Source organism: Mauremys mutica, chromosome 9 (genome assembly GCF_020497125.1).
Source record: "Mauremys mutica isolate MM-2020 ecotype Southern chromosome 9, ASM2049712v1, whole genome shotgun sequence".
NCBI lineage: Eukaryota > Metazoa > Chordata > Testudines > Geoemydidae > Mauremys > Mauremys mutica.
Window position 1 is genome coordinate 101,242,575 of NC_059080.1, and position 18,439 is coordinate 101,261,013.

The following is an 18,439-nucleotide window of genomic DNA, read 5'->3' on the forward strand; positions in this document are numbered from 1 at the left end:
TGAGGAGGCAGCCAATGTGGAGCCATCTTCATATCTGGGTTCACTCTGCAGACTGCACAGATCACTGATAGTCCAAAGAACATGGTTGGAGAACCACTGAGCTGGCGTATCTGCTTGTATGTCAGCCAATAAATGTACGTCTCAGTTGCAAGACCACTTTTGTAGCAGACCTGTGATTCCCCCCCAGCTCCTCATGCCTTGTCGGGCTTCCAGCATCAAGTACTGTACCACAACTGGACTTCCTTGGCGGGGCTGCAGGTTTTTGGTAGCCCTCTGGGCTTGCCCTTATTCATAAAAAAAGACAGTTTAGAGATGGGTCACTGGGCTTTCAGGACTTCATTGAAATAAGCAGGGGCTGCTTATGTATGAGGTTGGCTTATAGGCAGTGCCAGCTTCAATATGACTTTATAGGGCACATTCTGGGTGCGGTTTGATGCCCATGCTGGATGGGCATTGTCAGGCAGCAGCACCTCTGAGCTCTTAACTGCTTTGAGGAGTTTACACAGAGTTGATTCCCGTCGACAAAGAAGCTGGGAGACCTGAATGGTTCATCTGGTCTTTGCAATCAGGCACATTCTGCTCTCCAGAGCACGGTTCTTATTTTAGTGCCGCCTCTTCTTGGAATAAGATAACTGGGGCTATGGAGATGATGGCTGTGCTTGTCTGCAGACATTTGCACTGGGACTGACAGGTATTCTGGACAGTCTCCATCTCCTTGAAGCATTAGAAGATATTGGTGAGGAGGTGAGCGTCCCTGCTGCAGGTCAGATATAATAACCTATAGCACTGTGCTGGGATGATTAAATCCAACCAGTTCTGCACACAGGTGGAATGTTGTTCTCTTGTATACACTTTCTCTTCCCATGTGAAGTTTCATGCTAATACTACCATCCTCCCGGGCCAAGCTTTCATTAGAAAACTTTTGATTAAAACAAACAAAAGGAAGTATTTTTTTCACACAACACACAGTCAACCCGTGGAACTCCTTGCTAGAGGATGTCGTGAAGGCCAAGACTATAACAGGGTTAAAAAAAGAACCAGATAAATTCATGGAGGACAGGTCCATCAATGGCTATTAGCCAGGATGGGCAGGGATGGTGTCCCTAGCCTCTGTTTGCCAGAAGCTGGGCGACGGGGATGGATCACTTGGTGATTCCCTCTTCTGTTCATTCCCTCTGGGACACCTGGCATTGGCCACTGTCGGCAGACAGGATACTGGGCTAGATGGACTTTTGGTCTGACCCAGTACGGCTGCTCCTATGTAAAGCTCTGTTAGGGCTCCAGCTTTAAGAGCCCTGAGGCTAATGCTCTCTCCTCTTTGCCCCACCCACCAACTCCACAGCTGAGCAGGACCATCCCGGTGGTGCTACTGGCTCAGAAGGAATTGATGGACTAAGCCCAGGAATCACACTCCGTTAGCAGCTGGCAGTTCCAAGCAGCGGACTAAATGCCCTGTTCTGAGCTGCTGGGGAGCACAGGATTCCTGGTTGTCGAGCTCCACCCAGGACTCATCAACTGCAGTGATCCCGCTCTCTGCCATGCATCTTCTTGACAGTGGCTCAGCGCCCCAGCAGTCTGTGACCTCACTTGATTGTGTTTGCCCAGCTCCTGCAAGTCTGTCTCTCAGGTGGACCTTTTATTCATTGGCTTCTCCAAGTCTTCCCAGGATATGGAAGATTCATCGCTTTTGAAGAACAGAAGAACCATTCTGATCAATCTCGCCTGACTTACTCCTGCATCAGGCCCAACAGCTTGGGACTGAACTGGAGCATGTCTAGACAGAACGCTGAATACCACAGTCCCTTACGAAGTAATAGCATTCTATTCTAAAGTGGCCAAAACCCACTCCTGCTATACCTGCTATTCCACTCTGTATCCCCACAGTGATCGCCTCCATGAACCCCGTCTTTCAAGGAGGTGCCGCTAGATTGCCACGCTCTTAATCCGGTACATTTCACATTAGCTAATGGGGGTGACATTCTTTTCCACTCTCAGGATCCTGAAGTGCCCCCCTTTGGGAGCTGGACTCCTTCCCAGCATGCGGAGGCAGCCACAGGCGGAAGAGGTGAGCCTGACATTGCGGCAAACCCTCCCGACAATCAGCCACGCCAACGCTGGCTCCCTTTGTGAGGCTTGTTTATTGAAGGTGAACTCCTTGAGCATACAGAGTGTGGGGGGGGGGGGAGGAGGGTGCTGCAGGAAGAAACATTGCAGGGCAAAACCAGGGTGTGTGCTGCAGGGTGCTCCGGGGCTGGGGCTGGAACCTTAGAGCTGTGCTAAGAACAAAACCTGGTCTCTGACGTCAGGTTGGGGAAGGGGAGCGAGAAGTCTACGCTAGGACAATCAATATGGTGGCTTTGGTCTCGTCACATAGTGATACTTGCCTGCCGTGCCGTTGTAAAGCTGTATGCGAGGGCATTGGCCCCTGTAAGGGCCAGGGGCAACGGGGAACAGCCAGCCCCTTTCTGGTCTGGTGAGGATTCCCAGGTAGGGATGCTGAAGAAGAGCCCCAGCTCCACGAGGGAGCCTGGGACCAGGAGAGGACTGGGTGTGCACTGTCCCATGGCTGCAGCAGAAGCACCCTCCGGGCTGAGGAAGCTTGAGCCATTCAGCCAGAGAGGCCCAACATCGAGTTCGGGAACAGGGTTATTTCTTTGCTGCTGTTACACTTTCCCCTTTTGTTTATTTGCACTGCAGAATAAACAGGGCCCTGCGGGCAGGGCTATAGACTGAACTGGGAGTGGCCGATTGTCCCAGGCCGGTGATCAGGTCCACTAGCACTTTGAGAAAAGCACAGTAACCAGCGAGGTGTCGTCGTTACTTCCTGTGACACCTTCCATCTGAGGATCCCAAAGCACTAGGCCCACGTTGATCCATCAGGCCACTCAGTGAGTTACTGGCAGAGCCAGTAGAACCCAGGTGTCCAGATCTCAAGTCTCTTTCACCGTTTACTCCAGATCTCTCCATTCCTCTGAGCAGGCGGCAGCTTCCCTCCTCTTCAAGCAGTGATTTGGCTCAGTAGCCTCTGGGAAGGACTGTTGTCTGGGGTTCAGGGCAAGGGCCTGGGTTTCTCTTCCTGGCGCTGTCACTTGGCTTGGGTGAGCCAAAGCTGTGCTCTGCCTCAGTTTCCCCAACTGCAAAATGGGGGATCACAGTAGCTTGCCTGCCTCACGGGGGCATTTTAGTTCTTTATCAGTAGACAAAAAGGGCTCTGGGGTCACTTGATGAAAAGCATCATGGGAGTGCTAGTGAAGAAAACAAAGTCCCTATATTTGTGTACACTGTTCTCCCACTCACTGCACTGAACTATGGTGCTTTACATGTGAACTAATGCAGGGGTTGGTCTTTTGACCTGTCTCCCTGGAACAAAAGCCATAGGTAGGTCACGGTGTGAGTGCATTGCTGCCAGCACACGAGGCCGTTCCCAGTTCCTGGGATTCCAGGCTCCCTTGCCCACGTGTTAAATTGTCAAACAAGCACCTTTGTCCTTTCCCCCCCTCAGAACTGGGAGGAGCTCCCTGTAAACATCCCCAAAGCTCCCAGTTGTCTTCCTTCTACACCCTCCTGAAAACTCGCCTTTGCTGTGATGCCTACAAAAAAACTTGACAGCAGGCTGTTTGTGTGCTTAGATCACTGCTCATCGGCTGACCAATACTGTCTCATTGTTTCCTGGTGCTCCCCCATCGATCTGGCTGTCTCCATCTGTTGTCTTACACAGCTGTGCTGGAACGAGGCTTGCTGGAGGGGCTGCCGCACCCCCTGGCTTGAAGTGGTTTCCATCATAGACAGGGTTTTCAGTTTGGTTCAGTGGCTCTCAGCACCTCCACTGCACAAATTGTTCCAGCACCGCTGGTCTTACACTCCTTGGGTCAAAGACTGTCTCTTTGTTCTGTGTTTATACAACACCAGGCACAATGGGCTCTTTGGCACTACAATAATCCAAGTAATAATACTGAATATCAGCACGGCGTGCTGCCACTGTAACGTGCACTAGGAGACGGTGGGTCTTTCTCCCCCTCTAGTGGCGGGTCCGCAGAAGCGATCAGTGAGTTTGTGACAGGTGACACCGTTACCCCGGGTTCTTTCAACCCAAAGCTCTTCGTAACTTTTACTCTATGCAAGGTGGTGTCAGGAAATAAATCAGAGGAGAAACGGCTGGCCGACCGATAGATGGCTGGCACAAACAGGACAACACAAGAGTGCTTTCACTTAAAGCGAAACTTTACTTAGTCTCAAGCACTCACACACGTCCGCAACAGGTTAGTAAAACACCCCCAACCCTCGATAATTACTGGAGCTGAGTGTGGTTCTCGAATGGCACAGTGACAGCCTGTCTGCCAGTGGGGAACACAAGATGCATCCAGAGGGAAAGTCCCATCCCGAAAAGTCCCACTACCTCAAACTTTTCCCCCTTATTTATACATTAGTAATAGAATGGCATGTCCCTTAAAGAAAACTTGTTAAGCAAGCAGTTCCAATGGTCAAGCAAGAGGCTTCCTTCTGATTACTGATTAACCAGGTATAGGGTTTTCCCAGAGTTTGCAGCCTTGAGACTCTGTTAGACACATTCCTGAGGGCACATCCTGCTCTTCTAAGATGCATGTATCAGCAACTTCAACACCATTCTTATCAGGAAGGAGGCGGGGTCAAGCTACCCTTTCACTGGCATTCGAAACCCCCTCCCCTCCTGCCTTGGTCAAGCTGAGTTTGCTACAAGTCCACTTTACGGCCTGCTGACTTGGCTGCTTTTAGCAATAAGCCATAGTGGTTTCAGGCACTTTACTGGTTTGCTGACATCTCCCCGTACAACCCCTAGTAGAGCTTTTAGCGCTGAAGGACCCAAATTCCAACTCAGCTACTGGACTTGCTGGTGCCAGCCCGATCTCGGTGTAGCTGGCTGTGTGAGCCTGGGGTAGCATCTTCTCTATCCCAGCCCTTGCGTGAATTCCAACCTCCGCCACTGGGGTTAGGCTCCCATTCTGGGCTCAGGCTCGTGGCTAATCTCCACGTGGATCAGAGCTGACCCACGCAGCGCTGGGGTGGCTTCCTGCACCCAAGGCCCGTTACAGGTTGCCACGGCAGCAGTGGCTTTACTTGGGGTTATTCCCATCGTGCGGCTGAGTGAGAGCGGAATGTAGCTGGTGGCTCTCAGAGCAATTTAAGCTCACGCACGTTGCACGGAGGTAGCTGTCACACGCTCTGAGAAACCTGTCACACCGTCAGCTCTTTCATGTCTTCATTTGATTCATGCTATGTGGTAGGTCTTCCCTGAGCCTTATGCCTCCTTTACACAATTCAGCAATGCTGGGTGGGAATGACCTTACCAGTAAGGGAGTCCATAATTTAAATGCAAAGAGCTATCTAGGAAAGATGTTGCTTAGATCTTTCACAATGCAAAAGGTCAGGCAATTGAAATATGCCGAAGAAGTCTATTTGTTCAGATACCCAGAAATGCTGAAAGGAAGTGATTAATGTCAACCTCAGGTTAATTAGCAAACGTTCAAAGGACTTTAACTTAATTTCAAGGTTAAAAGTTCCCTGAAGTTGTGTGTAAAGAGAGGACAATGGCTGAGCCTCCTTTGAAATGAACCAAAGCAAACTATGTAGATTGCAAAGGAGTTATTGGAGAAGATGTATCTGCCTCATGAGTCACTATATAGCACAGCAGGAAAGCAGGGGTAATAATATCGTGTCTTTGCCATAACTTCAGAGGAAGTCTCTTGTGGCCTGAGCTGATGCATATATCCCTAGTGCAGGTTCAAAACACACAACTTTTGCAAATTCTGATACTTTCCTATAGACTGGGGGCCTAGTGCTGAGGGCTTCCATTGGGTGCACACCATCTTTCTGGGAGGCATCACATCCCAGATGTACTGTGGGTCTGCCGGTCTATTAGCTAATCCAACAGACTCTGCACTTCCTGGTAAACCCTGCAACATTCTGTAAGGAAAGTCCAGGTTCTCAGATGCACCCGTGTGCTGGCTGGGGTTTCCTTTTCCGGATCCTTTGTCTAGCTTGTCTGCTTAAACTGTCAGCTGTTCAAGGCCGGGAGTGTCTTACAGTGCGAGGGGGAGGGGGCGGCGCACCCGGAAGAATAGGGGTCTGATCTCCGCGGGGGCCTCTTGGCCCTACCTCGTACTGGAATAAAAATGAGATCTCTGGGAGGGGGAACTCTGCAAACGAGCTTCCCAGTCCTACGGCCGGCAGAGACAGCTCAGCCGCCAGCGGCGTGTAGAACCGTTTGGGGTGGGAATGGCAGCTGGGGATTCGGACGGTGCTCTGGAGACGCTCCTGTCCCCCTGGCCATGGCCCCACACCCAGGGCCACTACGAGAGCAGGGCAGCAGTTGGTTTCATTAGCTTTCCCTCACCGAGGGATTCCACCAAACCAGGATAACCCCCGCTGGGTAGATCCCTTGGCTTTATAGCCGCCTGCCAGCACCAGAGCAGTAGGGCTGCGTCCCAGTAAAGAATCGGGCTGCTTGAGGGCAGTTTTTAGCGTCAGTTATGATGCACTGAAAAGGTAGCTTGTTTTCCGCGTTTCCTCTTGATGGTGTAAAAAGCCAGCGAGCCCTTCGTTTGCCTGGGGTCTGCACTGCAGCCTGGCTGATAGCGCGGAGATGGCCAGTTGCTGAGAGTGCGCATCGTCCCTGGGCGCAGCTGAGCAAAAGCTAATTGCAAATGCAATGCCAAAGACCAGCCGAGTTCAGAATCTGGGGTGTAAGCTTAGCGTCTGCACCCAGGCTGCACAGAGAGTTGCAGAGGTTAAGCTCAGAGGGACCATCAGATCTTCTACTCTGACCTCCCACCCGAGTTACCCCAGAACTTGGGGTCACGAATCTGTCAATGGTAGAGCACCCCCTCTAGGAGCCACACGTGGAGCTCATCCATGAGTCCAATTATCCCCCAACCTAGCAGGTGTTATGGGGCATCTTTCTAGCGGGCTGGCGCTCAATCTTCTGGCCGAGGCCTCTGGAGCCATGTCCCCTCTCGGGGTCCCAGGCGAAACCACAGAGCTGCCCGCAGTTAGCAAATGGGGCTCAACCAAAGAAAGGAAAAGAAAAACCTGTCAGCAGCTTCCTCCAGGATATGGGCCCCTCTGACTCCAGAGTGCCCTGGGAGTGTCACTGTCTGTGTTAGAATCCACTGGGGGACTCAACAGTTGGGTCCCTCCCCAGGGTTGCCCAGGTCTCCTATTAATGCTTTCTCCAGATTTGCAAGTGCAGAGAGGCAGGGCCATCCTGGCCCCATGCTGCTCCTTAACCCTTCCATGCTGGTGCGGAGGTGATGTATACCGCACACTTGGGTTTGACTAAAGCATCTCTTCCAGCAAGGCCGGCCAGGCTTGAATTGAAGCCATCAATAGATGGAGAATCCACCACATCTCTTAGAAGTTTGTTCCAGTGGCTAACCACCCTTACTGTTACAAATGCCTGGCCTAAATTCTAGATTGCATTTATCTGGTGTCAGCGTCCAGCCACCGGTTGGTGTTCTGCCTTTCTCTGTTAGATTGAAGAGCCCGTTAGTACTTGCTATTCTCTCCCCAGGATGGTACTTAGACACCGTAACGCAGTCACCCCCCCCCAATCATCTTTTTGCAGTTGAACCACATTCAGGACCCCTTGCTAACACCTGTTGTCAGCACTGGGTGATTTTTACAGTGTATTCCAGGAGTAAACTTCACAGGCAGAGATGCCATGAGCCACCACCCATAGTTACCAGCCTTCTATCCAGCAATAAACTAACCACACACAGAAGTTTTATTTACTGTCCTACCCCCATCAGCTCTATCACTTTATTTGCTCCTGCCCTCATCCTTTAACTCTTTCTATCTCTGTCCCATTCAGCTGGCAAGCTCCCCCAGGGGACAGAGCTGTGTCAATTCTGTGTTTTGCAAAGCACAATACAGTACTCGATCGAGACTCGGCCAATTTGTTTTGCCTAATTTTGAACAGGCTGAAACATGGCTTTGAACTCAAATGCTGACCGGGAAGGTTGGTGGGAAATAGTTTTTCTGTCTCAGGAAAAATTGTTGCGGTTTTCTGGAAATTTTTCCCATTCTGCATGAGGCCGGTCAAAGCTTGTTAACAAACACCAGAGAGTGAAATCACACCCACCCCAAGAAAATCAGACACAGTAGGCACTTGAGCCCAGGTGCCCCACCTCTGAGGTGAGTGCTCAGGTGTGGAGGTGTGCTCTCACTCGCTCTCTCTTTGGTTTTGAAGAATCGGCATTTTCCAACAAAAACACCATTTTGTTGACACCTCCCCCAACTATCTCTGCAGTTAGATTTGTGTTCCGCTGGGGGAGACAGAAAAACAGGAGTTGGGTGGCTGAGATCAGCATGCAAAGTGGATGAATAAGTGAGCAGAATAAAAAATGATAACAGTGAAATGCAGGGAAAAAAACAGAGAAAAGAGATGATGCTAATGGAAAAAATTAACATACTCTCTAAGTATAGACAGGGCACCCATTCTTGCTCATCTAGCCTTCCTGTGTGGTGTTCTGTCCTTAATACATATCCGAGTCCTCCCTGTGGGAAGAAAGATTTTTCTTCTTAAATTGACTCGCCTTTGGGAGGAGCATTTGGTTTAGAGGCAGGAAAAACAAGTTTAGGGACCCAACCCTAAAAGGTCCCACAAGGGTCTCCTGTTCCTAGTCACACACCTGCTAAGTGAAATGAACACAGAACAGGTTTGGCATTGCCCAGAGCAAGATGCAGTGACTGCATTCCGATCCTCTGATCAGAGGAAGGTGCAGAGGAGCCCAAGACCCTGGGTTTTAGGTCTGACAAGTGCTTGAAATGATGCCCATTTAGTGAATCATTGGGGTAAACAAGTGTCCATGCTAAGGACTGCAGGAGATTCCACAGAAATAAACGGGAACAAAATCTGAGTGCTCATCCTGTGATTTTCCACATATTGTATGTTAATTGCTACCAACTGGTGCAAATTGCTGCTTGCCTTTTCTGTGCCTGAGGTTGGCTTTCATGCAGCTATGCCATTTGCTGGACACTGACTGCTGAATGTGGCCTGCGTTCCTCATTTATTCCCCTGCAAATGCTGCCCTCTGGAACATACTCTCTAGAAAGGGGGATGATTGGGAAGTCCTGTATGTTATCATCAAAAAAGGACCTAAGTAAATAAATAGATAAAACATAACACTGATTTTTGTGTGGTGGGAGAGAACGGTGATTTTGTTTTTGCAGAACTTCTCATGTGGGCTTCGGGTTCGTCAGGCTAACCGAGCTTCTGTTCTCAGCTTTTCCACAACACTCCTGGGTGGCCTAGGTCATCTTTCTGTGTTTGAAATAGGGATAACATGTACCTACCTCATATTTACAGAGCACTTTGAGATCTTTGGATGAATTCTGCTACAAACAAGTAAGGTGATGTTATCATGTTAATGCCATTTACTAATGCAGCAGAATGATATTTTGAAGGCCATAGATATGGAAAAGCATGGAGGGTTTAAGCATTCATTTGGTTTTGCCCAGTTGGCGTGCGCTTGCATTTCATTGAGTAGTAATACAAAGGATTTGATCAGATGTTCTGGTTGTTCTGTCTTGCTTGATTTTTAGGCAGCTGAAATGTCTAACAGTGAGCCCAACCAAGAGTTCCAGATGGTGGAGCAAATGGAAGAGACGGGCGAAAGAAAAGCTGGCGATGGAAAAGCTCCAGAGTCCAACCCAAGTGGAGGCAAGGAGTCCCCATCTGTGACTTCTGAGTCTACTGTCTTCTCAAATTCTTACGCCAACCAGTATGCCATGAGGAAATTCTTTGTTACAAGGGTAAGCAAACCCCACCTCTGTTTGTGTCCCTTAGTTAACGGACTTCCCATGGAATGGCTTGGCTCTTGGGTTCTCCTCCTGGATATTCAGTCCCCGAATTGCCAAGAGGATCTGGAGTGATCTACCTTTATGTGGCTAGGAGTCGAGCCAGACCCTCTATGATTTAGGTTCATTGGGAAAAGACCTGCATGTGAGTCTAGTCTCCTCTGGGCACGCGTGATTTCCAGCTGGCACTCCCACACACCATAAGCTGTGCTCACTATCTTCCCTGCACATGGGCATGGGGTATAGCTCACACCAGAACTTCCTCAGTGTTTGGAGAGTATAGTCTGGAGCAGGGCTGACGAGAGGGCGGGGAAGCCGGTACAAATTACCAGGGCCCGGCAGTCCGGAAGGGGGCCCGGGGCCTGGCTTTGATGGCTTCGTCAGCCCTGTTTAGCCGGTCTGCCCTTGCTGGGGGGCCCAAAAATTTTTTTTCACCAGGGCCCAAACCTGCTCTCGGCAGCCCTGGTCTGGAATGCAATTTGATGTAACCAACCGTGTGATATCCCCAGGATAACTGAGAAGTAATAGCTTATGAGAGAGCTTTATCCAATCAAAGGCCTTGTCTAACGTGGGACTTTGCCTCAGTTCTATCAGTCAGCGGCTAGAACTCCTTGCAGACAAACCCACAATTTGTACCAAGGTAGCTAGTCCCCTGTCTGAACCCTGGGTAACCTGCATGAGTGCAAATTACGGCTTTGCTTTGCTGCACTTGAGATTTGCTCTGGTGAAGCTATTCTTTTCGCTAGCCACCGGCAGGCTGGAAAGGGAGTAAATTCCCAAAGGAGAGAAGGCCTCGGTCGAATTTATTGTATTTATGGAGGGCCCATCACCCTTCAGTCTAGGAACCCACTAAGGCTCAGCGGAAACATCAGAAAATTATCATTCACTGATGCAGGTGGCACCAACTAAAGCAACTGACAAGCCCTTTCCTTAACGTTCGTAGACACAAAGTCTGAGTGCGCATACACTCTGTGGAATATCGTTCCTCGGCCATCTCCGACCCACTGTTTAGCACATTTGCTATTAGCCCCTGATCCTAAGCAGCTCCTGGAAGTGCTGAGCGCTTTAAGCTCCCACTGGGCTTAATTGAGCCCTTAATTCTTATACCAATTTAATACAGAGTCTTCCTAGATGGAAAAGTAGCACTCAGGGCTAATAACTTGAGGTATGCTGGGAGTAGGACCATTGTTTCGGTGGCGGAGACCGCTGATCCAAAGCAGTGTCTTACAAAAGGAACAATACTTCATCTCCACTGGCTATGTATTTATAAGCTCCCCTCAGATTGCTATCCACGAGCTATCGTACCCGAAAGCCGGAAGGGGAGAGGAGAAATCTTCTCTAAATTTAAACTTAAGAATGTAAATTATATGCAGATGAAAGGAGCTAAAACCATTTGATCGTTTACTATTTAATTAACGGTTCCCTGTTGCCTTTTTATAACTTGCAGTCTATTGTAGGCAGCAGGATTCTAATAAGCAGGCTCTGGGTACCTCATTGTGTTCTGAGACGCAGTTGCCTGTATGACACTGGTTTGGCTCATATCGACACCAAGCTTCCCTGCATACAATCAACCCCTTCCCTTCCCTGTAGAGGTCTGAAGCAGGCACGGTGCTCCCTGTGGGAGCATCTCCCTGGTCAGAAATCAAGGTGGCTCATAGAGTGAGTTGGCTTTTCATGCTGCCATCTTGAGCCGGCCTTTATTTCCGAATAATGCCAATGCTCTAAGCCTGCCTAGAATGCAGATGGTCTAAGCCTCCCTGGTACTAAGGCCAGTGCTTAATATGTGCCAGAGTTTGGCAGGGCTCAGCCCCGGCACCTCTGGGCCTGGCAGTTCAGAGCCCCAGCACCTCTGGGCCTGGCGGTTCAGAGCCCCGGCACCTCTGGGCCTGGCAGTTCAGAGCCCCGGCACCTCTGGGCCTGGCAGTTCAGAGCCCCGGCACCTCTGGGCCTGGCAGTTCAGAGCCCCGGCACCTCCGGGCCTGGCGGTTCAGAGCCCCGGCACCTCCGGGCCTGGCGGTTCAGAGCCCCGGCACCTCCGGGCCTGGTGGTTCAGAGCCCTGGCAAACTCAGTTGCATCAGACCCATAGATGCCATCTTTATGAGTTGCCAGGGGCATGCTCGACCCCTGCTCCATCCCAGGCCCTTCCACCACTCCGCCCCTTCCCCCAAGATGAACCCCCAGCCCCTGGAAGGCAGACAGAGGGCAGATATCTGAGTCATTTCCAAATAAAAAACATGTTCCGAATAGATCCCATAGTTCTGAGGCTTGAGATGCGACACTTTTCTGTGAAGGAGACACCTGTATGCATTTAGCGTTGCTCAAGCGACTTGGATTAGAATAAGAGGAGCGTGTGTGTTTGAGCTGTAATTTCTTTCCGTCGTGTTTATCTTACTATTCTTTTCTGATGTTCTCCCTTTCTAGCCAGGAGCATTTGACCAAGCCATAGAAGATCTAAAAATCCACGTGATCAAGAATTCGGGGGAAATTGCTCAGAGCTTCTGGCTTTTGTCCGAGTGAGTAGTCACGATGTATGGGGCACTGGCTGAGGCGGTGGCTTTGTTATGGGCTGTCAGAAATAAAGCAACAATGGGAGGGAAGGGGTGTCACATAGTGACACTAGGTTAAGCTCTCTGGGTTCTGCTTTTAGAAGTGATTGCATAGATACATCAGCTAGTAGCATGACTTCCTGTTGAAAGGGAAACTGAAGAGAGAGGAATTCCAGGCACAGAACAAAGTGGACCTGTGCCTCCAGTGTAGTGCTACAAAGAGCTGTGTAGAGTCTCTTAATATCGATGATCCCTTTGTTAGTGTTTTGTAAATCATGTTGATGGTAAGTGCTGTGTAAGTGTTATTTATTATATTGGCAACAGTGTATAGGAGACCTGCATTCAGTTCCTGGCACTGTCACGGGCTTGCTGGGTGACGTTGGGCAAGTAACTGTCCTGTTCTGTGCCTCAGTTTCCCCATCTGTGAAATGGGTCAAGTGCTTTGAGATCTGCTGATTTAAAGTGCTAGATAAGAGGTAGGTGGTGGTGGTGTCATCATCATCAGACCAAAGAATAGACAGTGTAAATGTAACTGTTAATTCTGGGGTCATCTGCACCTCTGTTGTCATTTTCTAAGAGCTAGTGCAGGGACTGGGAAACCGAGTCATCGCCAATCTTGCTTTGAAGGTCTCTGTGAGCAGTTTCTTTTAAGGAAAAGAAAAAGGTTGATGCCAGCGCTCTTCTCTTTGCTGAAACTTGGAAATTGCCTCCTCTGCTGTGTTTATTTCTAGTTAAAAGGATCCCAGCAGTGGGCAAATGACAACTCCTCAGTCTCACAGAAGACATGTCATTCAAGCCCGGGAGTGGATATGTTCTGCAGTTAAGGATCTTTGCAGGTGGCACCCTGGGTTTAGCCGAGACGAGAACAGCACTTAATGTGGCTCCTGACATAGTTGAGCCATGTCGAAAGTACAGAGAAAGAGGCTGGTAGGGCCAGGGTTACACAGGTGGATTTGACAGCCATTATGGGCTCAGCCACGCACCAGACATCACAGCCTCTCCTGCTGAGACACAAACTATTTCCCAAGACTGGTGGTGTCGCCTCCTGGTGCTTTCTAGAAGTCCACTAGGACTGCCACCAGGAAAGGAGCTGAAAAGACATCATGCCCGACCCTCCGTGGGTGTGAATGGATTCAGCTCCAGGGAACTCAAGGGAGTCACTTCCACTGAGACCAGCCAGAGGCCAGCTTGGCAGCTCCCCGAGGGACACTGGAGTGGCTCACGCCCTTGACAGGCTGTGGCCCATAGGACAGTTCATTCACTGCCTCCCACCTGCTGCACGGTGTGTAACGTCCTTGAAACACCACTTCAGTGCGGGAGAGGAGGATTCTTGTAACGCGCCTGCTGTCGTGACTGGAAACGAGGCTGAGCTCCGCCGCTCCACCAGGCAGTAGTGAGTTTGGCTCCCCGCTGGCTAGGGCTGGACTGGAACCAGCAACCTGGAGTGGTCCTTTTAGAACAGGTGGTGGACAGGACAGTGGGGCGGATGGAGGGAAAGAGCAGCTGTTGGGGCTGTACTGGTCTGCCGCTAGATGGCGCCAGTCTCCCAGTTGTCAGCACCTTTCACTTGCCCCAAATGCCTGGAGAACGTTGACAAAAGCTCTCTCACCCTCCTGCCACCCGTCTCCTTCCTCCCATTAGTTCCCAGGTGAATGTGATGATCGTCTATTATTTTTAGTACGACAAAACCTAGAGGCCCCAAACCAGGATCAGAGCCCTGTTGTGCTGGGTGCTCCACAGACACACAGTATGTGTCGGTCTCTCCTCTAAAGAGCTTCCAGCCTAAATAGACATGACAAAGAGTGGCTGAAAAGGAGCAGTATTTATCCCCATTTTACAGACCGGGAATTGAGACACAGGGCAGGTTGCATAGGGCGGTTACATGGGAATTCTGGGTCGGAGCCAGGACTTGCACTCCCGAGTCCCTTCAGCACAGGACCATCCTCCCTCTTCTCTCCTGTGCCTCCCTCCCTCCTCACACTCTGTGCAAAAAGAAAAAGAAAGGGCTATAGGACAAAATGTACCAGCCCAAGAATCTGCATCTCAATAGCGGAGAAGGACTGGTAGGTAGCAGCCCTGGGGCAACGTTCCATAGTCTAAAACCTCTTGTGTATTGGTAACGATGGTGAAATGGCCTTTTAATGACGGGGTAAATATTGCCATGGCGGTGAATGTACATGGCAAATGCAGCAGATTGCTTGGCAATCAGTGGTTAAGGGCACGCTTACTTGCACTAATGATGCCATGCTGTGGTCCTGTGACCTGGTTGGCAAGTAGCTAGTCAAGTCTGCCTGCGCTCAGCTGTCGGGAGTTAGGGAACCCATTTAGCAGGGCTGCTGTTTGCTTTGGCCTCTCTAGGAGCTTGCGTATATTTGCTATGTTTTTAAAAGCTCCAGCCCTCCGTGGGAGGGTTTGCACAGACCAGCTGTGATGCGAGTTGCTCTTCTCTGTGTGAAGCCAGGCTTGGTCAGGGAGGATGTCAGAAGACAGGCTGACTCATCCTGTATGATGAGGCCGCTGGGAAAGGCGGCTGCTGTAGTCCAGGTACAGTATTTTGTTGCTGATTGTGAAGATGTGTCAGTGAGTTTCTTTTAAGCTACTTCAGCAGTGCTGGGGGTGGCGGGTGTGCGAGATTTAAAGGCACCCCACATCATTCCTTCTAAAGACAGGCCAAAATATCCCAGCCCTCGGTGTCTCAATTTCTGCATGCTGGCGTTGAAAGCTGCCTACTGCAAATGGATTCCCAGCGTGCATTAAAATGAGTGGCAACTGGGTACCACTAGAACAATTTCCCAAAGGTCATGGTGGATCGTCCATCACTGGCAATGTTTAAATCAAGAGTGGATGTTTTTCTAAAGGATCTGCAGTAGGAATATTTTGGGGATGTCCCGTGTTACACACAAGGTCTGACTAGATGGTCCTTTCTGGCCTTTGAATGTATGAATCTTTTAGGTGGCTGTGGAAATTCCATCCCTAGTTTTATATTTAAACACCTGAATTTCTACAGAGCAGTTTATCCTGATGGGTCAAAGGCACTTTACAAGCATGGGACCTGATCTTGCGTAAGGGTTTGCAGGGTTGGGGTCTTAGTGCATTCAAAACCAAGCACATGTTCTTTCTAGATTTTGTTTCCAGCTGTCCAAGATGAAACTCTGGGTAAAAATTTCAAGTGTCCAAGTCCCATTTTCAAAAATCACTTGGGCACTTTGGAACCTAAGACCCATCACTTTTGAAAATGGGACTTAGGTTCCTAAATCACTTAGGCCCTTTTGAAAAATATGCCCTACATTTCAGAAAAAAGCCAACGCCAAGAACCGAAAACATTTTTTTCCCTAGCTGAATCGATTTGAGCCCTAAATCAGACCATTGAAGGATTTGTCCAATGACCCCTGGCAGTGTTGTTGTGCCTCTGTACCTCGCCCAGTGCACTAAATGCCCCACTAATGACGACGTGGGTGAAACAAGACAACCCTACGCTCTTGAATGAACTCACACAGGAAAATGATAAAAGACAAAAACACCACATCACCTGGGGGGAACACTTTGTGCAGCAGATCACTCCATATGTGACATATCAGTCCTCATCCTCAAAGGAAACTCGCACACCTTCAAAAGACAAGTCTAGGGGCTTAAATTCATAACATTGCTAGACACTAAAAATCATGGGCTGAACAGAGACACTGGATTTATGGCTCATTACAACAATCTGTAACCCACTAACCTTCCCTCCCCCTTTTTTTGTCCTATGACAAAAGTTATACAGTTTGCAGATGATACCAAGCTGGGAGGGGTTGCAAGTGCTTTTGAGGATAGATTGAGGATAGCTGGCTAGATCGTCGGGCTCAACGGGTAGTGATCAATGGTTCCATGTCTGGTAGGCAGCCGGTATCAAGCAAAGTGCCCTAGGGTCGGTCCTGGGGCTGGTTTTGTTCAATATTTTCATTAACGATCTGGAGGATGACGTGGACTGCACTCTCAGCAAGTTTGCAGATAACACTAAACTGGGAGGAGTGGTAGATACCCTGGAGGGTAGGGCTAGGATACAGAGGGACCTAGACACATTAGAGGGTTGGGGCAAAAGAAACCTGATGAGGTTCAACAAGGACAAGTGCAGAGTCCTGCACTTAGGACAGAAGAATCCCATGCACTGCTACAGGCTGGGGACCGAGTGGCTAGGCAGCAGTTCTGCAGAAAAGGACCTAGGGGTTATAGTGGATGAGAAGCTGGATATGAGTCAACAGTGTGTCCTTGTTGTAAAGAAGGCTAACGACAGTTTGGGCTGTATAAGTAGGGGGCATTGCCAGCAGATCGAGGGACATGATCATTCCCCTCTATTCAACATCGGTGAGGCCTCATCTGGAGTACTGTGTCCAGTTTTGGGCCCCATACTAAAAGAAGGATGTGGAAAAATTGGAAAGAGTCCAGCGGAGGGCAACAAAAATGATCAGGGGTCTGGAGCACATGACTTATGAGGAGAGGCTGAGGGAACTGGGATTGTTTGTCTGCAGAAGAGAAGAATGAGGGGGGATTTGATAGCTGCTTTCAACTACCTGAAAGGGGGTTCCAAAGAGGATGGATCTAGACTGTTCTCAGTGGTGGCAGATGACAGAACGAGGAGTAATGGGCTCAAGTTGCAGAGGGGGAGGTTTAGGTTGGACATTAGGAAAAACTTTTTCACTAGGAGGATGGTGAAGCACTGGAATGGGTTACGTAGGGAGGTGGTTGAATCTCCTTCCTTAGAGGTTTTTAAGGTCAGGCTTGACAAAGCCCTGGCTGGGATGATTTAGTTGGGAATTGGTCCTGCTTTGAGCAGGGGGTTGGACTAGATACCTCCTGAGGTCCCTTCCAACCCTGATATTCTATGATTCTATGATTAAAATTCAAAATGATCTGGACAAACTAAAGAAATGATCTGAAGTAAACTGGATGAAATTCAATAAGGACAAATGCAAAGTACTCCAGTTAGGAAGGAATAATCACCTGCACAAATACACAATGGGAAATGACTGCCTAGGGAGGAGTACTGCAGAAAGGGATCTGGGGGTCATAGTGGACCACAAGCTAAATATGAGTCAACAGTGTAACACTGTTGCTAAAAAAGCAATCATCATTCTGGGATGTATTAGCCGGTGTGTTGTAAGCAAGACCTGTGAAGTAATTCTTCCGCTCTTCTGATTAGGCCTCAGCTGGAGTATTGTGTCCAGTTCTGGGCACCACGTTTCAGGAAAGATGTGAACAAATTGGAGAAAGTCCAGAGAAGAGCAACAAAAATGATTCAAGGTCTAGAAAACATGACCTATGAGAGAAGATTGAAAAAATCGGGTTTGTTTAGTCTGGAGAAGAGAAGACTGAGAGGGGACATGATAACAGTTTTCAAGTACCTAAAAGATTGTTATAAGGAAGGAGGCGAAGAATTGTTCTTCTTAACCTCTGAAGACAGGACAAGAAGCAATGGGCTTAAATTGCAGCAAGGGAGGTTTAGGTTGGACATCAGGAAAAACTTCCTAACTGTCGGGGTGGTTAAACACTGGAATAAATTGCCTAAGGAGGTTGTGGAATCTCCATCATTGGAGTTTTTTAAGAGCAGGTTGGACAAACACCTGTCAGGGATGGTCTAGATCATGCAGTGCTTCTCAACCCGGGGTACACGTGTACCCCTGGGGTATGCAGAGCTCTTCCGGGGGTACATCAACTCATCTAGAGATTTGCCTAGTTTTACCCCAGGCTCCATAAAAATCACTAGTGAAGTCAGAGCAAACTAAAATTTCATACAGACAATGACTTGTTTCTGCTGCTCTATACACTGAAATGTAATTACAGTATTTATATTGCAATTGATTTATTTTATAATTATGTGGTAAAAATAAAGAAGTCAGCAGTTTTTCAGTAACAGTGTGCTGGGACACTTGTATTTTTATGTCAGATTTTGTAAGCAAGTCGTTTTGAGATGAGGTGAAACCTGGGGGCAGGGGGAGGATATAGAAGACAAATCAGACTCCTGAAAGGGGTGCAGTTACCTGGAAGGTTGAGAGCCACTGTGCTAAACAATCTCTTCCAC

At 49.1% G+C, this 18,439-nt stretch overlaps 1 protein-coding gene across 2 annotated transcripts in view; it reads left to right on the forward strand.

Annotated features, from left to right (window-relative positions):
• Positions 1-18,439, forward strand: part of TPRG1 (tumor protein p63 regulated 1) — a 103,821-nt gene that overhangs the window by 36,605 nt on the left and 48,777 nt on the right. For both annotated transcript variants that reach the window (XM_045029482.1, XM_045029481.1), the window contains 2 exons: positions 9,580-9,789; positions 12,257-12,348. In XM_045029482.1, coding sequence (XP_044885417.1) covers positions 9,589-9,789; positions 12,257-12,348 — 293 coding nt within the window. In that variant the 5' untranslated portion in view covers positions 9,580-9,588. The remainder of the gene's footprint in view (positions 1-9,579; positions 9,790-12,256; positions 12,349-18,439) is intronic.